The following is a 16,830-nucleotide window of genomic DNA, read 5'->3' on the forward strand; positions in this document are numbered from 1 at the left end:
ACTAGACTGTAATCTTTTTTTTTTTTCTTTGAGCCAGGATCTTGCTCTATCATCCAGGCTGGAGTGCAGTGGTGCAATCATAGCTCACTGCAGCCTCCAACTCCTGGACTGAAAGGATCCTCCCACCTCAGCCTCCCAAGTAGCTAGGACTACAGGCACAGGCTACCACACCTGGCTAATTTATTGTTATTATTTTTGTAGAGACAGGGTTTCACTATGTTGCCCAGGCTGGTCCTAAACTCCTGGCCTCAAGCAATCCTCCCACCTCGCCTTCCAAAGCACTGGGATTACAGATTACTGAGCCACCACGCTCAGCTGGCTGTTAGTTTCCTTTTTTTTTTTTTTTTGTTGAGACGGAGTCTTGCTGTGTCGCCCAGGCTGGAGTGCAGTGGCGTGATCTCGGCTCACCACAACCTCCACCCCGCCAGGTTCACGCCATTCTCCTGCCTCAGCCTCCCAAGTAGCTGGGACTACAGGCGCCCACCACCATGCCTCGCTTATATTTTTTGTATTTTCAATAGAGACAGGGTTTCACAGTGTTAGCCAGGATGGTCTCCATCTCCTGACCCCGTGATCCGCCCACCTTGGCCTCCCAAAGTGCTGGGATTACAGGCGTGAGCCACTGCACCCGGCCTGGCTGTTAGCTTCTTGAAGAAGGGGAGCTGTGTTTTTCCTTATTGAATCCCTAATGCGGACTACAAGTCTCATTTCAGGGTTCTTTTTTTGTCACCCAGGCTGGAGTGCAGTGGCGCGATCTCCGCTGACTGCAACCTCCGCCTTCTGGGTTCAAGTGATTCTCCTGCCTCAGCCTCCTGAGCAGGTGGGATTACAGGCACCTGCCACCACGCCCGACTAGTTTTTTTTTTTTGTATTTTTAGTAGAGACGGGGTTTCGCCATGTTGGCCAGGCTGCTCTCAAACTCCTGGCTTCAAGTGATCCACCTACCTCGGCCTCCCAAAGTGTTGTTTCAGGATTCTGTGAACGTACACTGAATGAAGCCAGGATGAAGATGTGGGTAAAAAGGGGGTGGGTCAGATGGTGAGACTCCCAGATAGGCGAGGAATGACAGGATGGGCAACACCAGGTCTAGCCCCTGTCCTCCAGCTTCCTGGAGTGGGGGTCCAATGCCCAAGTCCTTGGGTAGCTTAGTATTTGCCAGCAGGCAGGGCAGCTGCTGCTACAAGGAGCACATGGAAAGAAGCTCAAAACTCCCCCTCCTAATCTCAGATCAGAGTCAACTTCTGCCCAGGAGCTTTGTAATTGTTTTTGAGATGGAGTCTTGCACTGTCGCCTGGGCTGGAGGGCAGTGGCGCGATCTTGGCTCACTGCAACCTCCGCCTTCCAGGTTCAAGTGATTCTCCCGCCTCAGCCCCCCAAGTAGCTGGGATTACAGGCACCCACCACCATGCCCGGCTAATTTTTTTTTTTTTTTTTTTTTTTTAATTTTTAGTAGAGACGGGGTTTCACTATGTTGGCCAGGCTGGTCTCAAACGCCTGACCTTGTGATCCACCCGCCTTGGACTCCCAAAGTGCTGGGACTACAGGCTTGAGCCAAGGGCCTGGCCCTGCCCAGGAGCTTTAAAGACAAAGGAGCTGGCAGCTCTAATGTCTCCAGAGCACTGGGGAGAAGACTCAATGAGGAGGGAGGGGCAGCATTTGTACAAAGCACCAGGGAGAGACAAGCCGCCTGAGAAGGAGGCCTCTGTGTTCCCCAGATAGCAATCAGGAACTCTCCCAGGGTGGCCCTGGAGTTAATCACCAACGGGTCTCCCCAGGCATTCTGGGCCCCCTCAAACCAGCCCCACCCACAACCGGACCAGCAGGCCTGGGACCTGGGAGGTAGGGCTGGGCTGACGGAGCCAGTCATGTGCTACAGCCAGCTCACACATTTGTTAAGCTGTTCAATGGTCAGGAATTTTGCAAGCCAGTTGACATCATGTTGGTAGCTAGAGAGCTGGGAGGCAGAAACTGCAAATGCTACAAATCATGGCCTTTTTTCCCCTCTTCAGAGAGCCATTTACCAGCACACCACTGGAAAGAACCCACTGGGACTGAGCCAAATCTGACCCTGGGGCATGACAACTATTCCCGGCAGGGAGAGCTGAGGCTATAACCCACCCTCCCTTCCTACAAGGGCTTCTCCCGGACATCTCCATGGTCTCATCAAATGAGTGCCTGGTGATGCCAATCCAGCCTCCTCTAAGCAATCAGGGAGGGACATCCATGGGGACACCATCACCCAGAAGGTCCCTGAGCCACCACTCAGAGGCCATTGCCCAAGGCCAGACCCTCCCGCAAGCTCCTTTCCCTTTGGGGCCTGGGTGTGTCCCCACACAGCCTCCCCCACCCCCATCCTACCTCCCATAAATCTTCTGCTATTTCCGACTCCCAGGCACCACCAGCTCCCAGCTCCCCAGGGTGGGACTGCAATTAAGCTAGCCCCATCTGGCCTCCACCGAGAGCCCTTCCTGATCCACAGCCCCAGAGATTGCAGTCCAGAGAGGACAAGCACAGCGAGCCAGGACTGACACCTACCTGGCTGGGCCCCCTCAGGCTCATCGCAGTCTAGGGAAATAGAAACAAATTGCAGCTCTGTGCGGGTGTTGTGGGGAAGGAGGTGTCACCCACGGAGGTGGGGAGGGGCAGGCTCCCCCAGCTCTGCCTTGACCAAACAGGCCAGGATGATGTCAGGACAGAGACTCCTTCACATCAGGTACCCCCCAGACTCCAGTCAAGTTCAGAACCTTCAAGGTGACTTTCCTGTGCCCAATTCAGGACCAGACTGGGGAAAAAACTCTCAGCCTTGCTTCTGCAGGGGGTGAATGAGGCCAGAGCCAAGGCCCTCAACCCAGATCAGGGCAGGCGCCAAGAATACAAACGCCATGGAAACACCTTTGACGTTTGGGGCAATCCTCTCAACTGCCCCCTCCCTCTCCAAGCCCAGCACCCCCATAGCCAGACAGGCTTCTTCCAGGGCCGGTGTCCGCCAGGTTCTCCTTGCCCACGCCAATGCCTCAGAGCAGGGCCATGCTGCCACCCTGCTTATGAATGCCTGGCCTCACCAGCAAGGATGGACAAATGTTAGGGAAAAGATAAAGGATCCTAGATTCCAGCTGCTCCTTCTAAAGTGGGGCCCTAAGGGCAGCAACGACCTCATCAGCCTGACTCCCTGGCTCCTGGTTTCTTCCGGGTCCCCCATTATGAACAGGAGGGAGGGAGCTCCCTGAGACAGAGACCTAAGCGGGGCTCTGTACCCACTCTCAGCAGGGCAGCATACCTGCCAGGAATCTGAGATATGCCAGCATATCTCCAGGGAGCCATGTGCCCCCTCCCCATTTCTGGAAAGAGGCTCTGCCCATTCCAGACTTCCCTAGGGCTACGATTTCCCAGGAAGGACTGGCACTCCTCATCCTCCCCAGTAACTGATAGGGTGGAAAAGCCAACATTAGGGTGGAGGGGTAGGAGGGCAATAGAACGAGGGGAAGGGAAGGCTACTTATTCAAGGCCAACTGTGTTCTGGCTCTGGGCTAGGCCCTGACATGCATTCATTATTGTAACCCACAAGTAAGAAATTAGAGTTCAAAGAGCAGAGCTGGAGATCAAACCCAGGGCTTTCTGACTTCAAAGCCACTAGGCCACATGGCTCCCCACATGCCAGGAGCGCCAGGGCCAGGGGTCAGACTGCAGAGAGGCCCTTCCCCTGTGGTGTGAAGGGCTGACTTCCTGAGGCCAGGAGCTCTGAGGGTTAGGAAAATAGTGTTGGGTGTGCTTACCTGCCACCTCCACAATCTGGTGCCGGGCGATGTCATAGTATGGGTCATCCCACTTCAGGTGTGTGACAAGTTCCGGGGAGCTGCTTTTGGAGTCATCTGAGGAACACAGCAGGGTCAGGGGACAAGCCAGGGGGCTGGCACCATGCTCTGCCCCACAGGCATGCTGTCTGGCCCTTCCCCCAGTAAGGCCTGTGCTCCCAGCCCAAACCTGGGACTGGTCTGCCCCATCCTGCCCTCCTGGCGTTTCCCTTCAGCAGAAGGAGTGCATCCCCCTCTAAAGCGCCTGTAGCTGCCTGAGACCAGACACAGCCCACCTGACTTGGGGAAGTCAGGCATTTCATCCGAGGGCCAGTTCTTCTCATCGATGGAGGACAGCTTCAGCTGGTTCAGAGCCTCGCTGGTGTCATCCAAGGTCGGATCATCCTGCAGCTCTGAGAGCGGATCCATGGCCAAGCCTGTCCCAGACAGCCTTGCCCTGCAGAACCTTAAGAGAAACCTGGGAGAGAGGAAGACAGGTGGCAGGTCAGTGACCTGCTCTTTTCACCTTCTGCGACCTCCACTGCGTGCCCTCCTGCCCCCACCATTCCCTCTCCCAGGCTCCCTGTCCCTATTCCTCAACACTCCTCATCCCCGCCAAGAGCCCCACGTAGCTCTGGGTTCTCCTGGCTCCGTGGCTCAGGCGTGTTGCCAGAAAAGGCAGCTGGGGCAGAGGATGGCACAGCTCAGCACCTCCCTCCAGGCCCTGCAGCTGGGGAGGGAAGAGCTGTGCCAGGTCCTGTGCCGCCTGCCACCCAGCTGGCTCAGTGATGCAGTCCCAGCTGTAGAGGGCAGAGGTCCATGCCCCTCGCCTCAGGAGACCTGGACACAGAAGCCTCCCAGGCTCTAGCAGTTACAGGGGTAGAAATGTTGTAAGAATCTAAGGAACATGCTGGGCACCGTGGCTCATGCCTGTAATCCCAGCACTTTGGGAGGCCAAGGTGGGCGGATCACCTGAGGTCAGGAGTTCAAGACCAGCCTGGCCAACATGGTGAAACCCCATCTCTACTAAAAATACAAAAAAATAGCTGGGCGTGGTGGCGAGCGCCTGCAATCCCAGCTACTCAGGAGGCTGAGGCAGGAGAATCACTTGAACCCGGGAGACGGAGGTTGCAGTGAGCCAAGAATGTGCCAATTGCACTACAGCCTGGGCAACAAGAGTGAAACTCCATCTCAAAAAAAAAAAAAAAAAAAAAAAACTAAGGAACATAGGGTCTCCAAATCCATCCTATGCCTGAAATGAAAAAGATCACCTGTGGTCCTGGCCACTCCATCCCTCATTCCTGGCCCAGAGGGGAGGAGGAAGCCAGAGACTACAGGGTCCCAGAAAAAAATGGCTATGGCTGGCCGGGCATGGTGGCTCACGCCTGTAATCCCAGCACTTTGGGAGGCCGAGGCAGGCGGATCACCTGAGGTCAGGAGTTCAAGACTAGCCTGGCCAGCATGGTGAAACCCCGTCTCTACTAAAAATACAAAAACTAGCTGGGCATGGTGGCAGGCATCTGTAATCCCAGCTACTCAGGAAGCTGAGGCAGGAGAATCACTTGAACCCAGGAGGCGGAGGTTGCAGTGAGCCGAGATTGTGCCATTGCACTTCCAGCCTAGGCGACAGAGCAAGACTCCATCCCCCAAAAAAAAAATTTAAAAAAAAAGCTATGGCTGAGGGGCCCAGCTGGGCTTGCTCCAGGACAGGAACTAGCAGCAGGGGATGTGGAATCGCCTGCCAGTCATTGCAGACAGTCTGCAGGCTCCTAGGGGCGTCCAAGCCCACTCTTACTCTGCAGGGTGCTCCTGACACCAGTTTCAAGGTGGAAAGGTTGACGGCCCTAAGGATTGGAGGGCGCAGATGGGAAAGGGGGATGCTCGTGATGTCTGGGGTGCTGAGATGAGGAGGTCACCAGCAGAACAGCAGCTCCGGCAGGCACAAGGCAGAGTTGACCACCAAGCTGGGTTTCTGTAGGTCTGGAATCTGGCCAGAAGGCTGCAGCCGCATGCAGCCTGGGGGTAGGCACCTCTGCCCTCAGCCCTAATGGGCAGCAACTCCCCGTCCTGCCACAAGCTCCCCACATGAGGGAGGGCAGTTTTTAGTTCAACCTATTCAGTCTAACCCCAGGGAAGAGGCTGCTCCATGTCCAGCTGCATTCCTGGAGCCCCAGAACTGACATATATGGTCAGAGAATCAGCAGGGCAGATAAGGAGAGCAGACAAGCCCTGGCGGTGGGCAGGAAGAAGAGGGGGAGAGCTGCCATCCCGGAGCCACAGACTCTGGGCTCTGAGGCCACTTGAAAACCTCCTGCACACATCACATCACAGCCAAGGGCCCTGGATGGTGAGCCCTCTCCCTGTGCCTAGCAACAGCCACCCTATCACCAGGGCAACCACATGGATTGAGTGGTAACGCTGTTTCATGCTCCCAAGCCAAAGCCAACCAGCGAAAACGGCCCCAAAAAAACCCTCTTCTTCCTCTCCCTGTCCCCTGCCCTCATCCACTACCCCTGGTTACCACCAAAATATAATCCCTTCCCAAGAACACAGAGAAGAATGATCCCTCACAGTCAGGAATGCATTTCTCTGAGTGATGCCAAAGCCCAGCTCCCTCACTCCCCTTCAGCCTTCAACCCTTCAACCCTTCAATATCTACATGTGCTTCCTGCCATCCAGCCAGGAGGCTGTGGGAGCTGCTCCCCATAGTGACCTCCAGCAGGGTAATAAAGACAGAATCCAGCTCAAAGCAACCCCCTCCAGGCCAGAGCCTTCTCTCCACCCTTTCTATTCAGCCTGTCGCTGCCCAGGGACCAGGGGTTCCTTCAGCCCCACCTACAGCTATCCCAGAGACATCTTTCTGCACACAGTAGGTGCTGATGCCATGAAATGATGAGGTAGTATGGAGAGCTGGATTATCATCCTGCCTAAGCCAGTGAGCTGCAAAGATGCTGAGCAAGTCCTTTTCCTACTTGGGCCTAAATTTCCTCCTCTGTAGAGGCAATGGCACCTCCCAGAAATATAATTCTCCAGTGTTCAGAAATACTTTGTGCTGCAGTGAACAACAGGATTAGAAGGAGCAGCCGGGGCTGGGCACGGTGGCTCATGCCTGTAATCCTAGCACTTTGGGAGCCCAAGGTGGGTGGGTCACCGGAGGTCAGGAGTTCGAGACCAGCCTTGCCAACATGGTGAAACCCCATCTCTACTAAAAATACAAAAAAAAAAAAATAGCCAGGCATGGTGGTGGGTGCCTGTAATCCCAGCTACTCAGGTGGCTGAGGCAGGAGAATCACTTGAACCCAGGGGGTGGAGGTTGCAGTGAGTTGAGATCACGCTACTTCACTCCATCCTGGGCAAAAGAGCAAAACTCCGTTTCAAAAAAAAAAAAAAAAAAAAAAAAAGGAGCAGCTGGGAGCTGGGGTACATGTGAAGGAGGGAGAAGGAGACCATCTAAAAGGGAGCTGAACTTGAACTTCACCTCTTTTCCAGTGACTGCTCTTCTATGCTGTCAGTTCTCCCAGACATGACCTCCCTCAACCCCCCACATAACCTCCTTTCCCAGCATAACTAAGCCCAGTGGTTCCCATCTCCCAGTCAGACTGGCCCCTCCCACCACCCCCAACCCACAGCTGTTACCTTCTCTGAGCCTGGAAGTTAAACTCCCATTCAGTGGGAGGGTGAGGAAGCTAGCACAGGGAAATTCTAACATCAAGTAGTAGAAATGAAGTATCCTGCCTGTTTAAGACACCAGCCACTCACAAGCCTGCTCTACTCTGTGCAAAATACACCCAACTCTGCGATTAATTTTTCCATTCTCAGCAGGTAAACCTTTACAAAAATCTTAAGGATCACCTTAGGCAATCACTTTTAGGAAGTTGTAGACTTTTCTGAAATTGGTAACATGTGTGGACTTTTTCCCTAAGAAAAGTTAGGAGATGTATGCAATTTTAAGAGGTTCATACACCTTCTGAGAATCACTGTTTAAGAACTTCTGGTCTATTCAGAATGACACCTGATATATAGTAGATGCTATCATTTGTTGAATGAATGAACCAATTAATTCATCTCCTAAGTAAAGAAGGGAACCCACACTTGTTGAGGGCCTATATAGGACCATGAACTGGGGACACAAACTCAACCTCACGATAGCACTGATGAGGCATGTTCTACTAAGCTCATTTTACAGTGAGGAAAGAGAGGACCAGCCGGGCACGGTGGTTCACGGCTGTAATCCCAGCACTTTGGGAGGCCGAGGCGGGCGGATCACAAGGTCAGGATTTGGAGACCAACCTGGCCAAGATGGTGAAACCCCATCTCTACTAAAAATACAAAAATTAGCCGGGTGTGGTGGCGCGCGCCTGTACTCCCAGCTACCTGGGAGGCTGAGGCAGAAGAATCGCTTGAACCCGGGAGGCGGAGGTTGCAGTGAGCCGAGATCACGCCACTGCACTCCAGCCTGGGCGACAGAGTGAGACTCCGTCTAAAAAAAAAAAGAAAAGAAATCATATTCTCAATGTTGGAATCGGCCTCCCAGTTGCAAATCCCACCACAACACAACAGCAATTACAACTCTCAACTACAATTATGTTTGCATAGAGCTTCACGGTTTACAAAGCCCAGGTTACATTTTGCAATTATCCTGTTTCACAGATTAAGAAGTTGAACTGAGGCCGGGCGCAGTGGCTCACGTCTATAATCCCAGCACTTTGGGAGGCGGGGGCGGGAGGATCACGAGGTCAGGAGATGGAGACCAGCCTGGCCAACATGGTGAAACCCTGTCTCTACTAAAAATACAAAAATTAGCCGGGCGTGGTGGCGGACGCCTGTAATCCCAGCTACTCAGGAGGCTGAGGCAGGAGAATCGCTTGAATCCGGGAGGCGGAGGTTGCGGTGAACCGAGACTCCAGCCTGGGCAATAAGAGTGAAACTCCGTCTTAAAAAAATAAATAAGTTGAACTGAAAGCGTGGCCTAATAAGTGGCAAGGAGGAACACTTCCCCCAAATTTCTTGTTCTTAGTGCTTTGCCAGATCATATCTGGGAGATTTCCCCCTCCCGCCGGCTTGCTGGATGACAGCGATCCGGCCTGGACTCTGCCCTGGGGAAGGCAGGAAGAAGGTAGTGAAAATGATTAAGTCCTCTTAATGCAGGCGCCAAAATGGGGCAGAAACCCTGCAGGAAGGCCAGGCCTCTGAGCCCAGTTCCACCCCCGTTCCCCTCCTCGGATCTGCTCCGGTCCTCCCCATCCGGACCCCATCCCTTCGGACGACCTGGCCAGCTCCTTTCCTTTCCCCATCCCCACCCGGGGAGACCCCGCGCCCAGCAGCTCACCGCGCTCGGGCACCGCTCCCTCTGCCACGCCTGTCAAAGCTCGGCAAACATCCGGCTCCGAGGTGGAACGGGAACCGCCCCCTCCCGCTCTCTTCTATCCCCAACCATTTCCGCCACACCTCCAACCCACTTCCGGCCCCAAACATGGCCTTTCCAGGAGCCCCGCCCACTTCCTGCACATGCCCGCCTAAGTGCCTGCCTCGGGGAGGTAACAGCATAACTGTCCGACTCGTCGCTCCCAAAGAGATGGCTGGAACAATTAGTTCCGCTTTCCCAGCTAGTCGAATCACTGGTGCACCTTCGGAATCCGAGGTTCGCATTGCTCTCGGACAGAGTTCTGCCTCCCCAGTACTCCCAAACTCCCAGTCCTGTGCACCAATGAGGTCCAACTCTGAGGCTTCTTTCCTGAGAAAAAAATTTGGAAGTCCCGTGACTGTTTCCTGGAGGAGCTGAGAAGAGGACGCTCACTTCCGGCGTAGGGAGGCTTTCTGACCCGGAATGGAGGAGGCGGAGGAGCTGCTCTTGGAGGGGAAGAAGGCGCTGCAACTCGGTGAGTGACCTGCGATGTCCGCGACCCTCAACCTTGGCCCAGGTGGACCTGACGCTCTGTGGTCAGCTTTCTCCTCAGTCTCCTCTCCTTCGGATCCCAGGATCCTCCAGTGCCCTCAGAGTCGCTGGGGGCTTCTGAAGAGCCCTTGAGCCTCCTCAAACCTTTCAGGGCCCTCCTTAGAGCCCTCACCTGTCCCTCGGGCTCCGCAGGCCCAGCTGGACCTGCGGTTTCCTCCCACACCTTTCCCCACCTCCCACCTTCTTGGGTGGCTCCCTCACCGTCTTCCCTTCTCCCTGCAGCCCGCGAGCCGCGCCTGGGCCTGGACTTAGGATGGAACCCTTCCGGAGAAGGCTGTACGCAGGGCCTCAAAGACGTCCCACCCGAGCCGACCCGAGACATCCTCGCTTTAAAGAGCCTTCCCCGGGGCTTGGCCCTTGGCCCCTCACTCGCCAAGGAACAGCGCTTGGGGGTCTGGTGTGTCGGGGACCCCCTGCAGCCCGGCCTGCTGTGGGGGCCGCTGGAAGAGGAGTCTGCCTCCAAGGAGAAGGGCGAGGGAGTAAAGCCACGGCAGGAGGAGGTATTGAAGGATAGAGCGACTTCTCTCTGCCCTTGAAAATGTAGGGGAGGTTTGGACATTGCTAGACAGCTTTTCAATTTGAAGAAAGAGAGTATTTCAAGAGATAGGAGATAGTCTTGTCTCTTCTTTTCAGGACTGTCTCCTCTCAGCAGCAGTAGTTAAAGAATCGAGGTTTGAAAAGTTGTTGAAAGCTGGAATCATACAGTGTCAGCAGTGAGTGAGGAAGGTCAAGAGCTAAGGTTTTTGGAATTAAGAAAGCATGGGATCAAATTCCAGCCTTGTCACCTAGCTGGTTAAATTACGTGCCGCATTTAATTCATCCGTGAAACAAAGCAGTGGCTCTCTTGGGATTATGTGGAGGAGCTGATGAAATAGTGAAGATGAAAGGTTTCACTGCACAATAAGTACCATTTTATTTTATTTATTTTTCTTTTTTCTTAGACAATCTTGCTTTGTCGCCCAGGCTGGAGTGCAGTGGCACGATCTCGCCTTACTGCAACCTCCACTTCCCAGGTTCAAGTGATTCTCATGCCTCAGCCTCCCGAGTAGCTGGGATTACAGGTGTGCACCACCACACCCAGCTAATTTTTGTATTTTTAGTAGAGACAGGGTTTCACCATGTTGGTGAGGCTGGTCTCAAACTCCTGGCCTCAAGTAATCTGCCTGCCTGGGCCTCCCAAAGTGCTGAGATTACAGGTGTGAGCCACCGCGCCTGGCCCAATAAATACCATTTTAAAAAGCTGGTGTTCCTTATTACTTTTTCTGTTTAGTACTCACTGGAAGACAGTAATGTGTTCAATTTAGTAATTCTCCATACCCTTGGAAGGGAGGTGAGGAGACAGACTTTTTGGTCCTTACTGAATGAAGAATCAGACAGCACTGTCCTGTTAGAGGAGAACCAGAGGCTTCTAACCTTCCAGGAGTTTCATCTTAAATTTGTCCCAGGAAAGTTTCATCTAGTTTCTTTTTTTATTCCTACCCGACCCCTTGAACACATTTGAGAAGGACTTTTGTTGGTTTATTTCAGAACCTGTCATTAGGCCCATGGGGAGACGTGTGTGCCTGTGAGCAGAGTTCTGGCTGGGCTAGGTAAGTCAGAGGAGAGTGTGTCATGAATATTCGTTCCTTTGAGGTTTTCTGTTGTGGTTTGGGATGGAACCCGGTGCTGACTGTCATTCCCTATTCAGTGCTCTTTTGCAGTGAATGTTCCAAAGGCACAGCGTCCTTTAGGACCCAGACTGCTTGGGGACTGGGGCTTTCGGGGAAGACCACTTGAATAGTGAGCATCTCCTAGCTGGCTGTTACTTTGCTTTGCAGCTTGGTACAACGGGGCAGGCTGGAGAGTGAGGGAAATGTGGCCCCAGTGCGGATCAGCGAGAGGCTCCATCTGCTAGTGTACCAGCTGGTGCTGCCAGGCTCTGAACTGTTGCTGTGGCCCCAGCCTTCCTCTGAGGGCCCAAGTCTCACCCAGCCTGGGCTGGACAAAGAGGCAGCTGTAGCAGTGGTGACAGAAGTGGAGTCTGCTGTACAGCAGGAAGTGGCCTCCCCTGGGGAGGATGCAGCAGAATCTTGCATAGGTATGTGTCAAATAAATGCTGGTTTCCCAGCAATTTCCCCGCCAAAACAACCTGTTGATAAGACAAAGCAGAGTTTATGGCTCATTGCGGTAAGGAAGGACACTATAGAGTCTTAGTAGCTTTTCAAAATCTGTTTTAAGGTGGATCTTTCAACGTGGGATAGGAGGGTGGGGCTTGATTAGTATTGGGTAAGGATTATGACTGAATAGCTTAGGGTTGGTACATACAGCAAGGCTAGAATTTTCAGGCAAGGGACAGTCTCAGACTATGAATTGTCATTCATTGCTTTCTGTTGAAGAGCGACGTGTCTGTTCTTTGGAATAACAATATAGATATTTGCAACTTTTACCTCCTAAGAGCTTCCTGGAATAGTAAGGAAGAGAGTAAGCTTTGTATGTACAGTGTTTCCAGCCTCCCATGTTTCTTCTCTCTGGTGTGGGGGTTCTTTTATATTACAGATGAGCTAAGGTGGGAAGGGGTTTTTTTGTTTTGTTTTGTTGTTGTTGTTTTTTTTTTTTGAGATGGAGTCTCACTCTGTCGCCCAGGCTGGAGTGCAATGGTGTGGTCTCAGCTCGCTGCAACCTCTGCCTCCCAGGTTCAGGTGATTCTCCTGCCTCAGCCTCAGCTAATTTTTTTGCATTTTTAGTAGAGATGGGGTTTCACCATGGCAGCCAGGCTGGTCTCGAACTCCTGGCCTCAAGTGATCTGCCTGTCTCGGCCTCCCAAGGTGCTAGGCTTACAGGTGTGAGCCACCGTGCCCGGCTGGAAGGGGTCTTGAATCACATCCTAAATATGTGTCTCCAGGGGGCGAACAAGGGGATTCTTCATCTGGGATGGCCTTATTCTAGTGATTATCCACATGGCTGGGACCCCATGGCTCTCAGGAGTGCTTCTCCAAAAGGCGCTTAAGGCTGGACAGGAAGATAAATGGAGTGTGCACCCCATGCTCCAGGGAAGAGATTGGTATCATTGCTCCCTCTAAGGCTCAGGGGCTGGGTGGGAGAAAACATCTGATCCTGTAATTCCCTGGTAACACCATCTGCATTGAGGCTCCCTAACCCCAGTATCCCATCCTTGCCTTGCAGATCCTGGTTCCCAGTCACCCTCTGGCATCCAAGCAGAGAATATGGTGAGCCCTGGACTTAAGTTCCCAACCCAGGACAGACTCTCCAAGGATAGCCAGCCACTTGGCCCATTGCTTCAGGATGGCGAAGTGGATGAGGAATACCCGGCCCAGGCACAGATGCCACCTGAACTTCAGAGCAATTCGGCTACCCAGCAGGACCCAGATGGCAGTGGAGCCAGTTTCTCATCTTCTGCCAGGGGCATCCAGCCGCATGGCTACCTGGCCAAGAAGTTACACAGCCCCAGTGATCAGTGCCCACCCAGAGCAAAGACCCCAGAGCCTGGAGCCCAGCAGCCTGGCTTCCCTACACTCTCGCGGAGCCCTCCTGGCCCAGCAGGAAGCTCCCCAAAGCAGGGGCGACGGTACCGGTGTGGAGAGTGTGGCAAGGCATTCCTACAGCTGTGCCACCTAAAGAAGCATGCATTTGTGCACACGGGCCACAAGCCCTTTCTTTGCACTGAGTGTGGCAAGAGCTATAGCTCAGAGGAGAGCTTCAAAGCCCATATGCTGGGCCACCGTGGGGTGCGGCCCTTCCCCTGTCCACAATGCGACAAGGCCTATGGCACCCAGCGAGACCTCAAAGAGCACCAGGTGGTACATTCAGGTGCCCGGCCCTTTGCTTGTGACCAGTGTGGCAAGGCCTTTGCCCGCCGGCCCTCCCTGCGGCTGCATCGCAAGACCCACCAGGTGCCAGCTGCCCCTGCCCCTTGCCCATGCCCTGTGTGTGGGCGGCCCCTGGCCAACCAGGGCTCCCTGCGGAACCATATGAGGCTCCATACAGGAGAAAAGCCTTTCCTGTGCCCGCACTGTGGCCGGGCGTTTCGTCAGCGGGGCAACCTGCGTGGGCATTTGCGGCTCCACACCGGGGAGCGTCCTTACCGCTGCCCACACTGTGCCGATGCCTTCCCCCAGCTGCCTGAACTGCGGCGCCATCTCATCTCACACACCGGGGAGGCCCACTTGTGCCCGGTGTGTGGCAAGGCCCTCCGAGACCCACACACCCTCCGAGCTCACGAGCGCCTGCACTCTGGAGAGAGGCCCTTTCCCTGTCCCCAGTGTGGCCGTGCTTACACGCTGGCCACCAAGCTGCGGCGCCACCTCAAATCTCACTTGGAGGACAAGCCCTACCGCTGCCCCACCTGTGGCATGGGCTACACCCTCCCGCAGAGCCTCAGGCGGCACCAGCTCAGTCACCGGCCCGAGGCACCCTGCAGCCCACCCTCTGTGCCTTCTGCTGCTTCTGAGCCGACCGTGGTGCTCCTGCAGGCTGAGCCACAACTGCTGGACACACACAGAGAGGAGGAAGTCTCCCCCGCCAGGGATGTTGTTGAGGTCACCATTTCAGAAAGCCAGGAGAAGTGCTTTGTGGTGCCAGAGGAGCCAGATGCCGCCCCCAGCCTGGTGCTAATCCATAAGGACATGGGCCTCGGTGCCTGGGCAGAGGTGGTGGAGGTGGAGATGGGCACCTGACAGCTTTGCCTTTTGCTGACACAGCTCCATAAAGACTCGTGCTTTCTCACTGCTGCGTGTCTGCATCTTCTTTCTTGGGGTTGCCTAGTAGGGATTAGAGTCTACTATGACAGACAGATCAAGGACTTCCCTTCCTGCTTAAGAACCACCAAATCGTGTTCCAAGCATACTAGGTCAAACCTCTTCTGAAGTAGAGATGTTTGAATTGACATCCGGTAGAGCTTGTTGTTCTGCCTCCTTCCCTAGGAACGCCACAGGGTGCTTATTGTTTAAGCGCTGCTGAAGGGACCCAGTGAGGCAGTGGTCATTGGCAGCGCTACTGCTGACTGGGTGCTTAGCACCAGGATGGTCACACCCATGGAGCTCCTTGAGGGACAGGCACTTCAATTTGGAAGCAAATCGAATGGCTTTTAAGACTGAACACCGGGCCGGGCGCAGTGGCTCACGCCTGTAATCCCAGCACTTTGGGAGGCCGAGACGGGCGGATCATGAGGTCAGGGGATCGAGACCATCCTGGCTAACACGGTGAAACCCCGTCTCTACTAAAAATACAAAAAAAGTAGCCATGCGTGATGGCGAGCGCCTGTGGTCCCAACTACTCAGGAGGCTGAGGGAGGAGAATGGCATGAACCTGGGAGGCGGAGCTTGCAGTGAGCCGAGATCACGCCACTGCACTCCAGCCTGTGCGACGGAGCAAGACTCTGTCTCAAAAAAAAAAAAAAAAAACCAGACTGAACACCTTGGGAGGTGGCTAGGGCCAGATCTGTGCCCCTCTGTGTGCCTGGTCTAAAGGCAGCCCTGTTCAGGGAAGGACATGTGTTTTGCATTTACTGTGACCTGCACTGTGCTAGGCACTGGGACACAGCTATGAACGTAACAGAGGCAGTACCCTTTACTGATCCACGCATGCTGGGGGCAGGGAGGCAGAAATCATTGGATGAAAGTTTTAAGGGGCATAGCTGGGTACTGTGAACTTGTTTAATGGGGTGGTTTAATGTGGTCTGGGGTGCCAGGGAAGATGTCCCCAAGAATAATAACGTTCAGCCCTTACTGTGGGCTAGTGCTTTATATAATCCTCATAACAACCCTGTGAGGTAGGAGTAGTGTTTTTTTTCTACAGATCAGGAAACTGAAGAGCAAAGAGCTTTAAGCATCCTGCCCAAGGTCACAGTGCTACAAGTGGGTTGAGATCCCAGCCCACAAAACCTCGCGCTGGAGTCAGGCTCTTCACTGCTGCACTCTCCTGCCCCGTGTTTCAGCTGTGGCTCGATGGATGTGGAGGTGGGAGGGAGGTGGTGAAAGACTGGTAGGTCTGAGCTACTGGGACCAACATGGATGGGCGGGGGAAAGATGGAGAGGGAGGAGGGCCAGATCACATAGGACCATGGCTCAGGAGTTTGGACTTTATTTTCAGGACGTCGAGGAGCACTTTGAAGGGTTTTGAACAGGGGAATAACAGGATCAAAATTGTGTTTGAAAAGACAACTAGGAAATGGATTGGAAAGCAAAATGAAGTTGTGGCAAAGTCAATTAGGAGTCTGCGGGGTGCTTGGGAATGGGGTGGTAGCTGTGGAAATGCAGAGAAATGGAATCATCCACCCAGCTTATATTTACTGAGTGCTTCCTGAATGCAAGTTGTTAGGGATGTAGCAGTAACTGTGTTCACATTAGCTCACCTAGCATGGAAAATGACAAATGCATGTCAGATGGTGGTAAAAGTGTTAAGCGTATTAAGAGTAATGCAGGGTGGCCGGGCACGGTGGCTCATGCCTGTAATCCCAGCACTCTGGAAGGCCAAAGTGGGAGGATCACTTGAGCCCAGGAGTTCGAGACCATCCTGGGCAACATAGCTGGGAGTGGTGACACGCACTTGTGGTCCCAGCTACTCAGGAAGCTCATGGAGGAGGATTGCCTGAGCCCAGGAGGTCGAGGCTACAGTGAGCTGTGATCAAGCCACTGCACTGGAGCTGGGGTGACAAAGAATGGGAATGGGATTTACAGAAGGTGGTCATCAAAGGCCTCTAAGAGAAAGGCTTAAGCAGAGGCCTGAATAATGGAGAGGAGGATGTCGAGGAGGAGCTGGATTCTGAGCAGGGCACAGTGAGGACAAGCCAAGTGTAGACAGCAGGAGCAGGGAGACCAAGACAGAGCGTGGAAGGAGATGAGGTCAGAGAGGTGCCGTGCAGGCTGGGGTTAGGGCTGTGGGTGGGTGGCTATGTGCTCCAGGAGGCACAAGTGACACAATTCAAAGACGGTGGAAAAGAGGGAGGTCTAACTCAAGGTTTCTTTTTTTTGTTTTATTAATTTTATTTTGAGATGGAGTTTTCCTCTGTCTCCCAGGCTGGAGTGAAGTGGTGTGATCTCAGCTCACTGCAATCTCCGTCCCCCAGGTTCAAGCGATCCTCCTGCC

General features: G+C 53.9%; 2 protein-coding genes across 2 annotated transcripts in view; one reads left to right on the forward strand and one right to left on the reverse strand.

Moving 5' to 3' along the window:
* ARHGAP1 (Rho GTPase activating protein 1) overlaps positions 1-9,309 on the reverse strand; it is a 25,628-nt gene extending 16,319 nt beyond the window's left edge. Inside the window, exons 1-3 of the mRNA XM_004051027.5 lie at positions 9,121-9,309; positions 4,088-4,269; positions 3,774-3,869 (exon numbers count right to left, since the gene is read on the reverse strand). Coding sequence (XP_004051075.2) covers positions 3,774-3,869; positions 4,088-4,269; positions 9,121-9,266 — 424 coding nt within the window. The 5' untranslated portion in view covers positions 9,267-9,309. The remainder of the gene's footprint in view (positions 1-3,773; positions 3,870-4,087; positions 4,270-9,120) is intronic.
* ZNF408 (zinc finger protein 408) lies at positions 9,298-14,469 on the forward strand. Its single transcript, XM_004051028.4, has 5 exons — positions 9,298-9,670; positions 9,970-10,247; positions 11,275-11,336; positions 11,565-11,824; positions 12,910-14,469. Exons 1-5 carry the CDS (start codon positions 9,619-9,621, stop codon positions 14,418-14,420), a joined length of 2,163 nt encoding a protein of 720 aa, XP_004051076.1. The 5' UTR covers positions 9,298-9,618; the 3' UTR covers positions 14,421-14,469.
* Positions 14,470-16,830: the final 2,361 nt, after the last annotated feature.

The sequence above is a fragment of the Gorilla gorilla genome, chromosome 9, assembly GCF_029281585.2.
Source record: "Gorilla gorilla gorilla isolate KB3781 chromosome 9, NHGRI_mGorGor1-v2.1_pri, whole genome shotgun sequence".
NCBI lineage: Eukaryota > Metazoa > Chordata > Mammalia > Primates > Hominidae > Gorilla > Gorilla gorilla.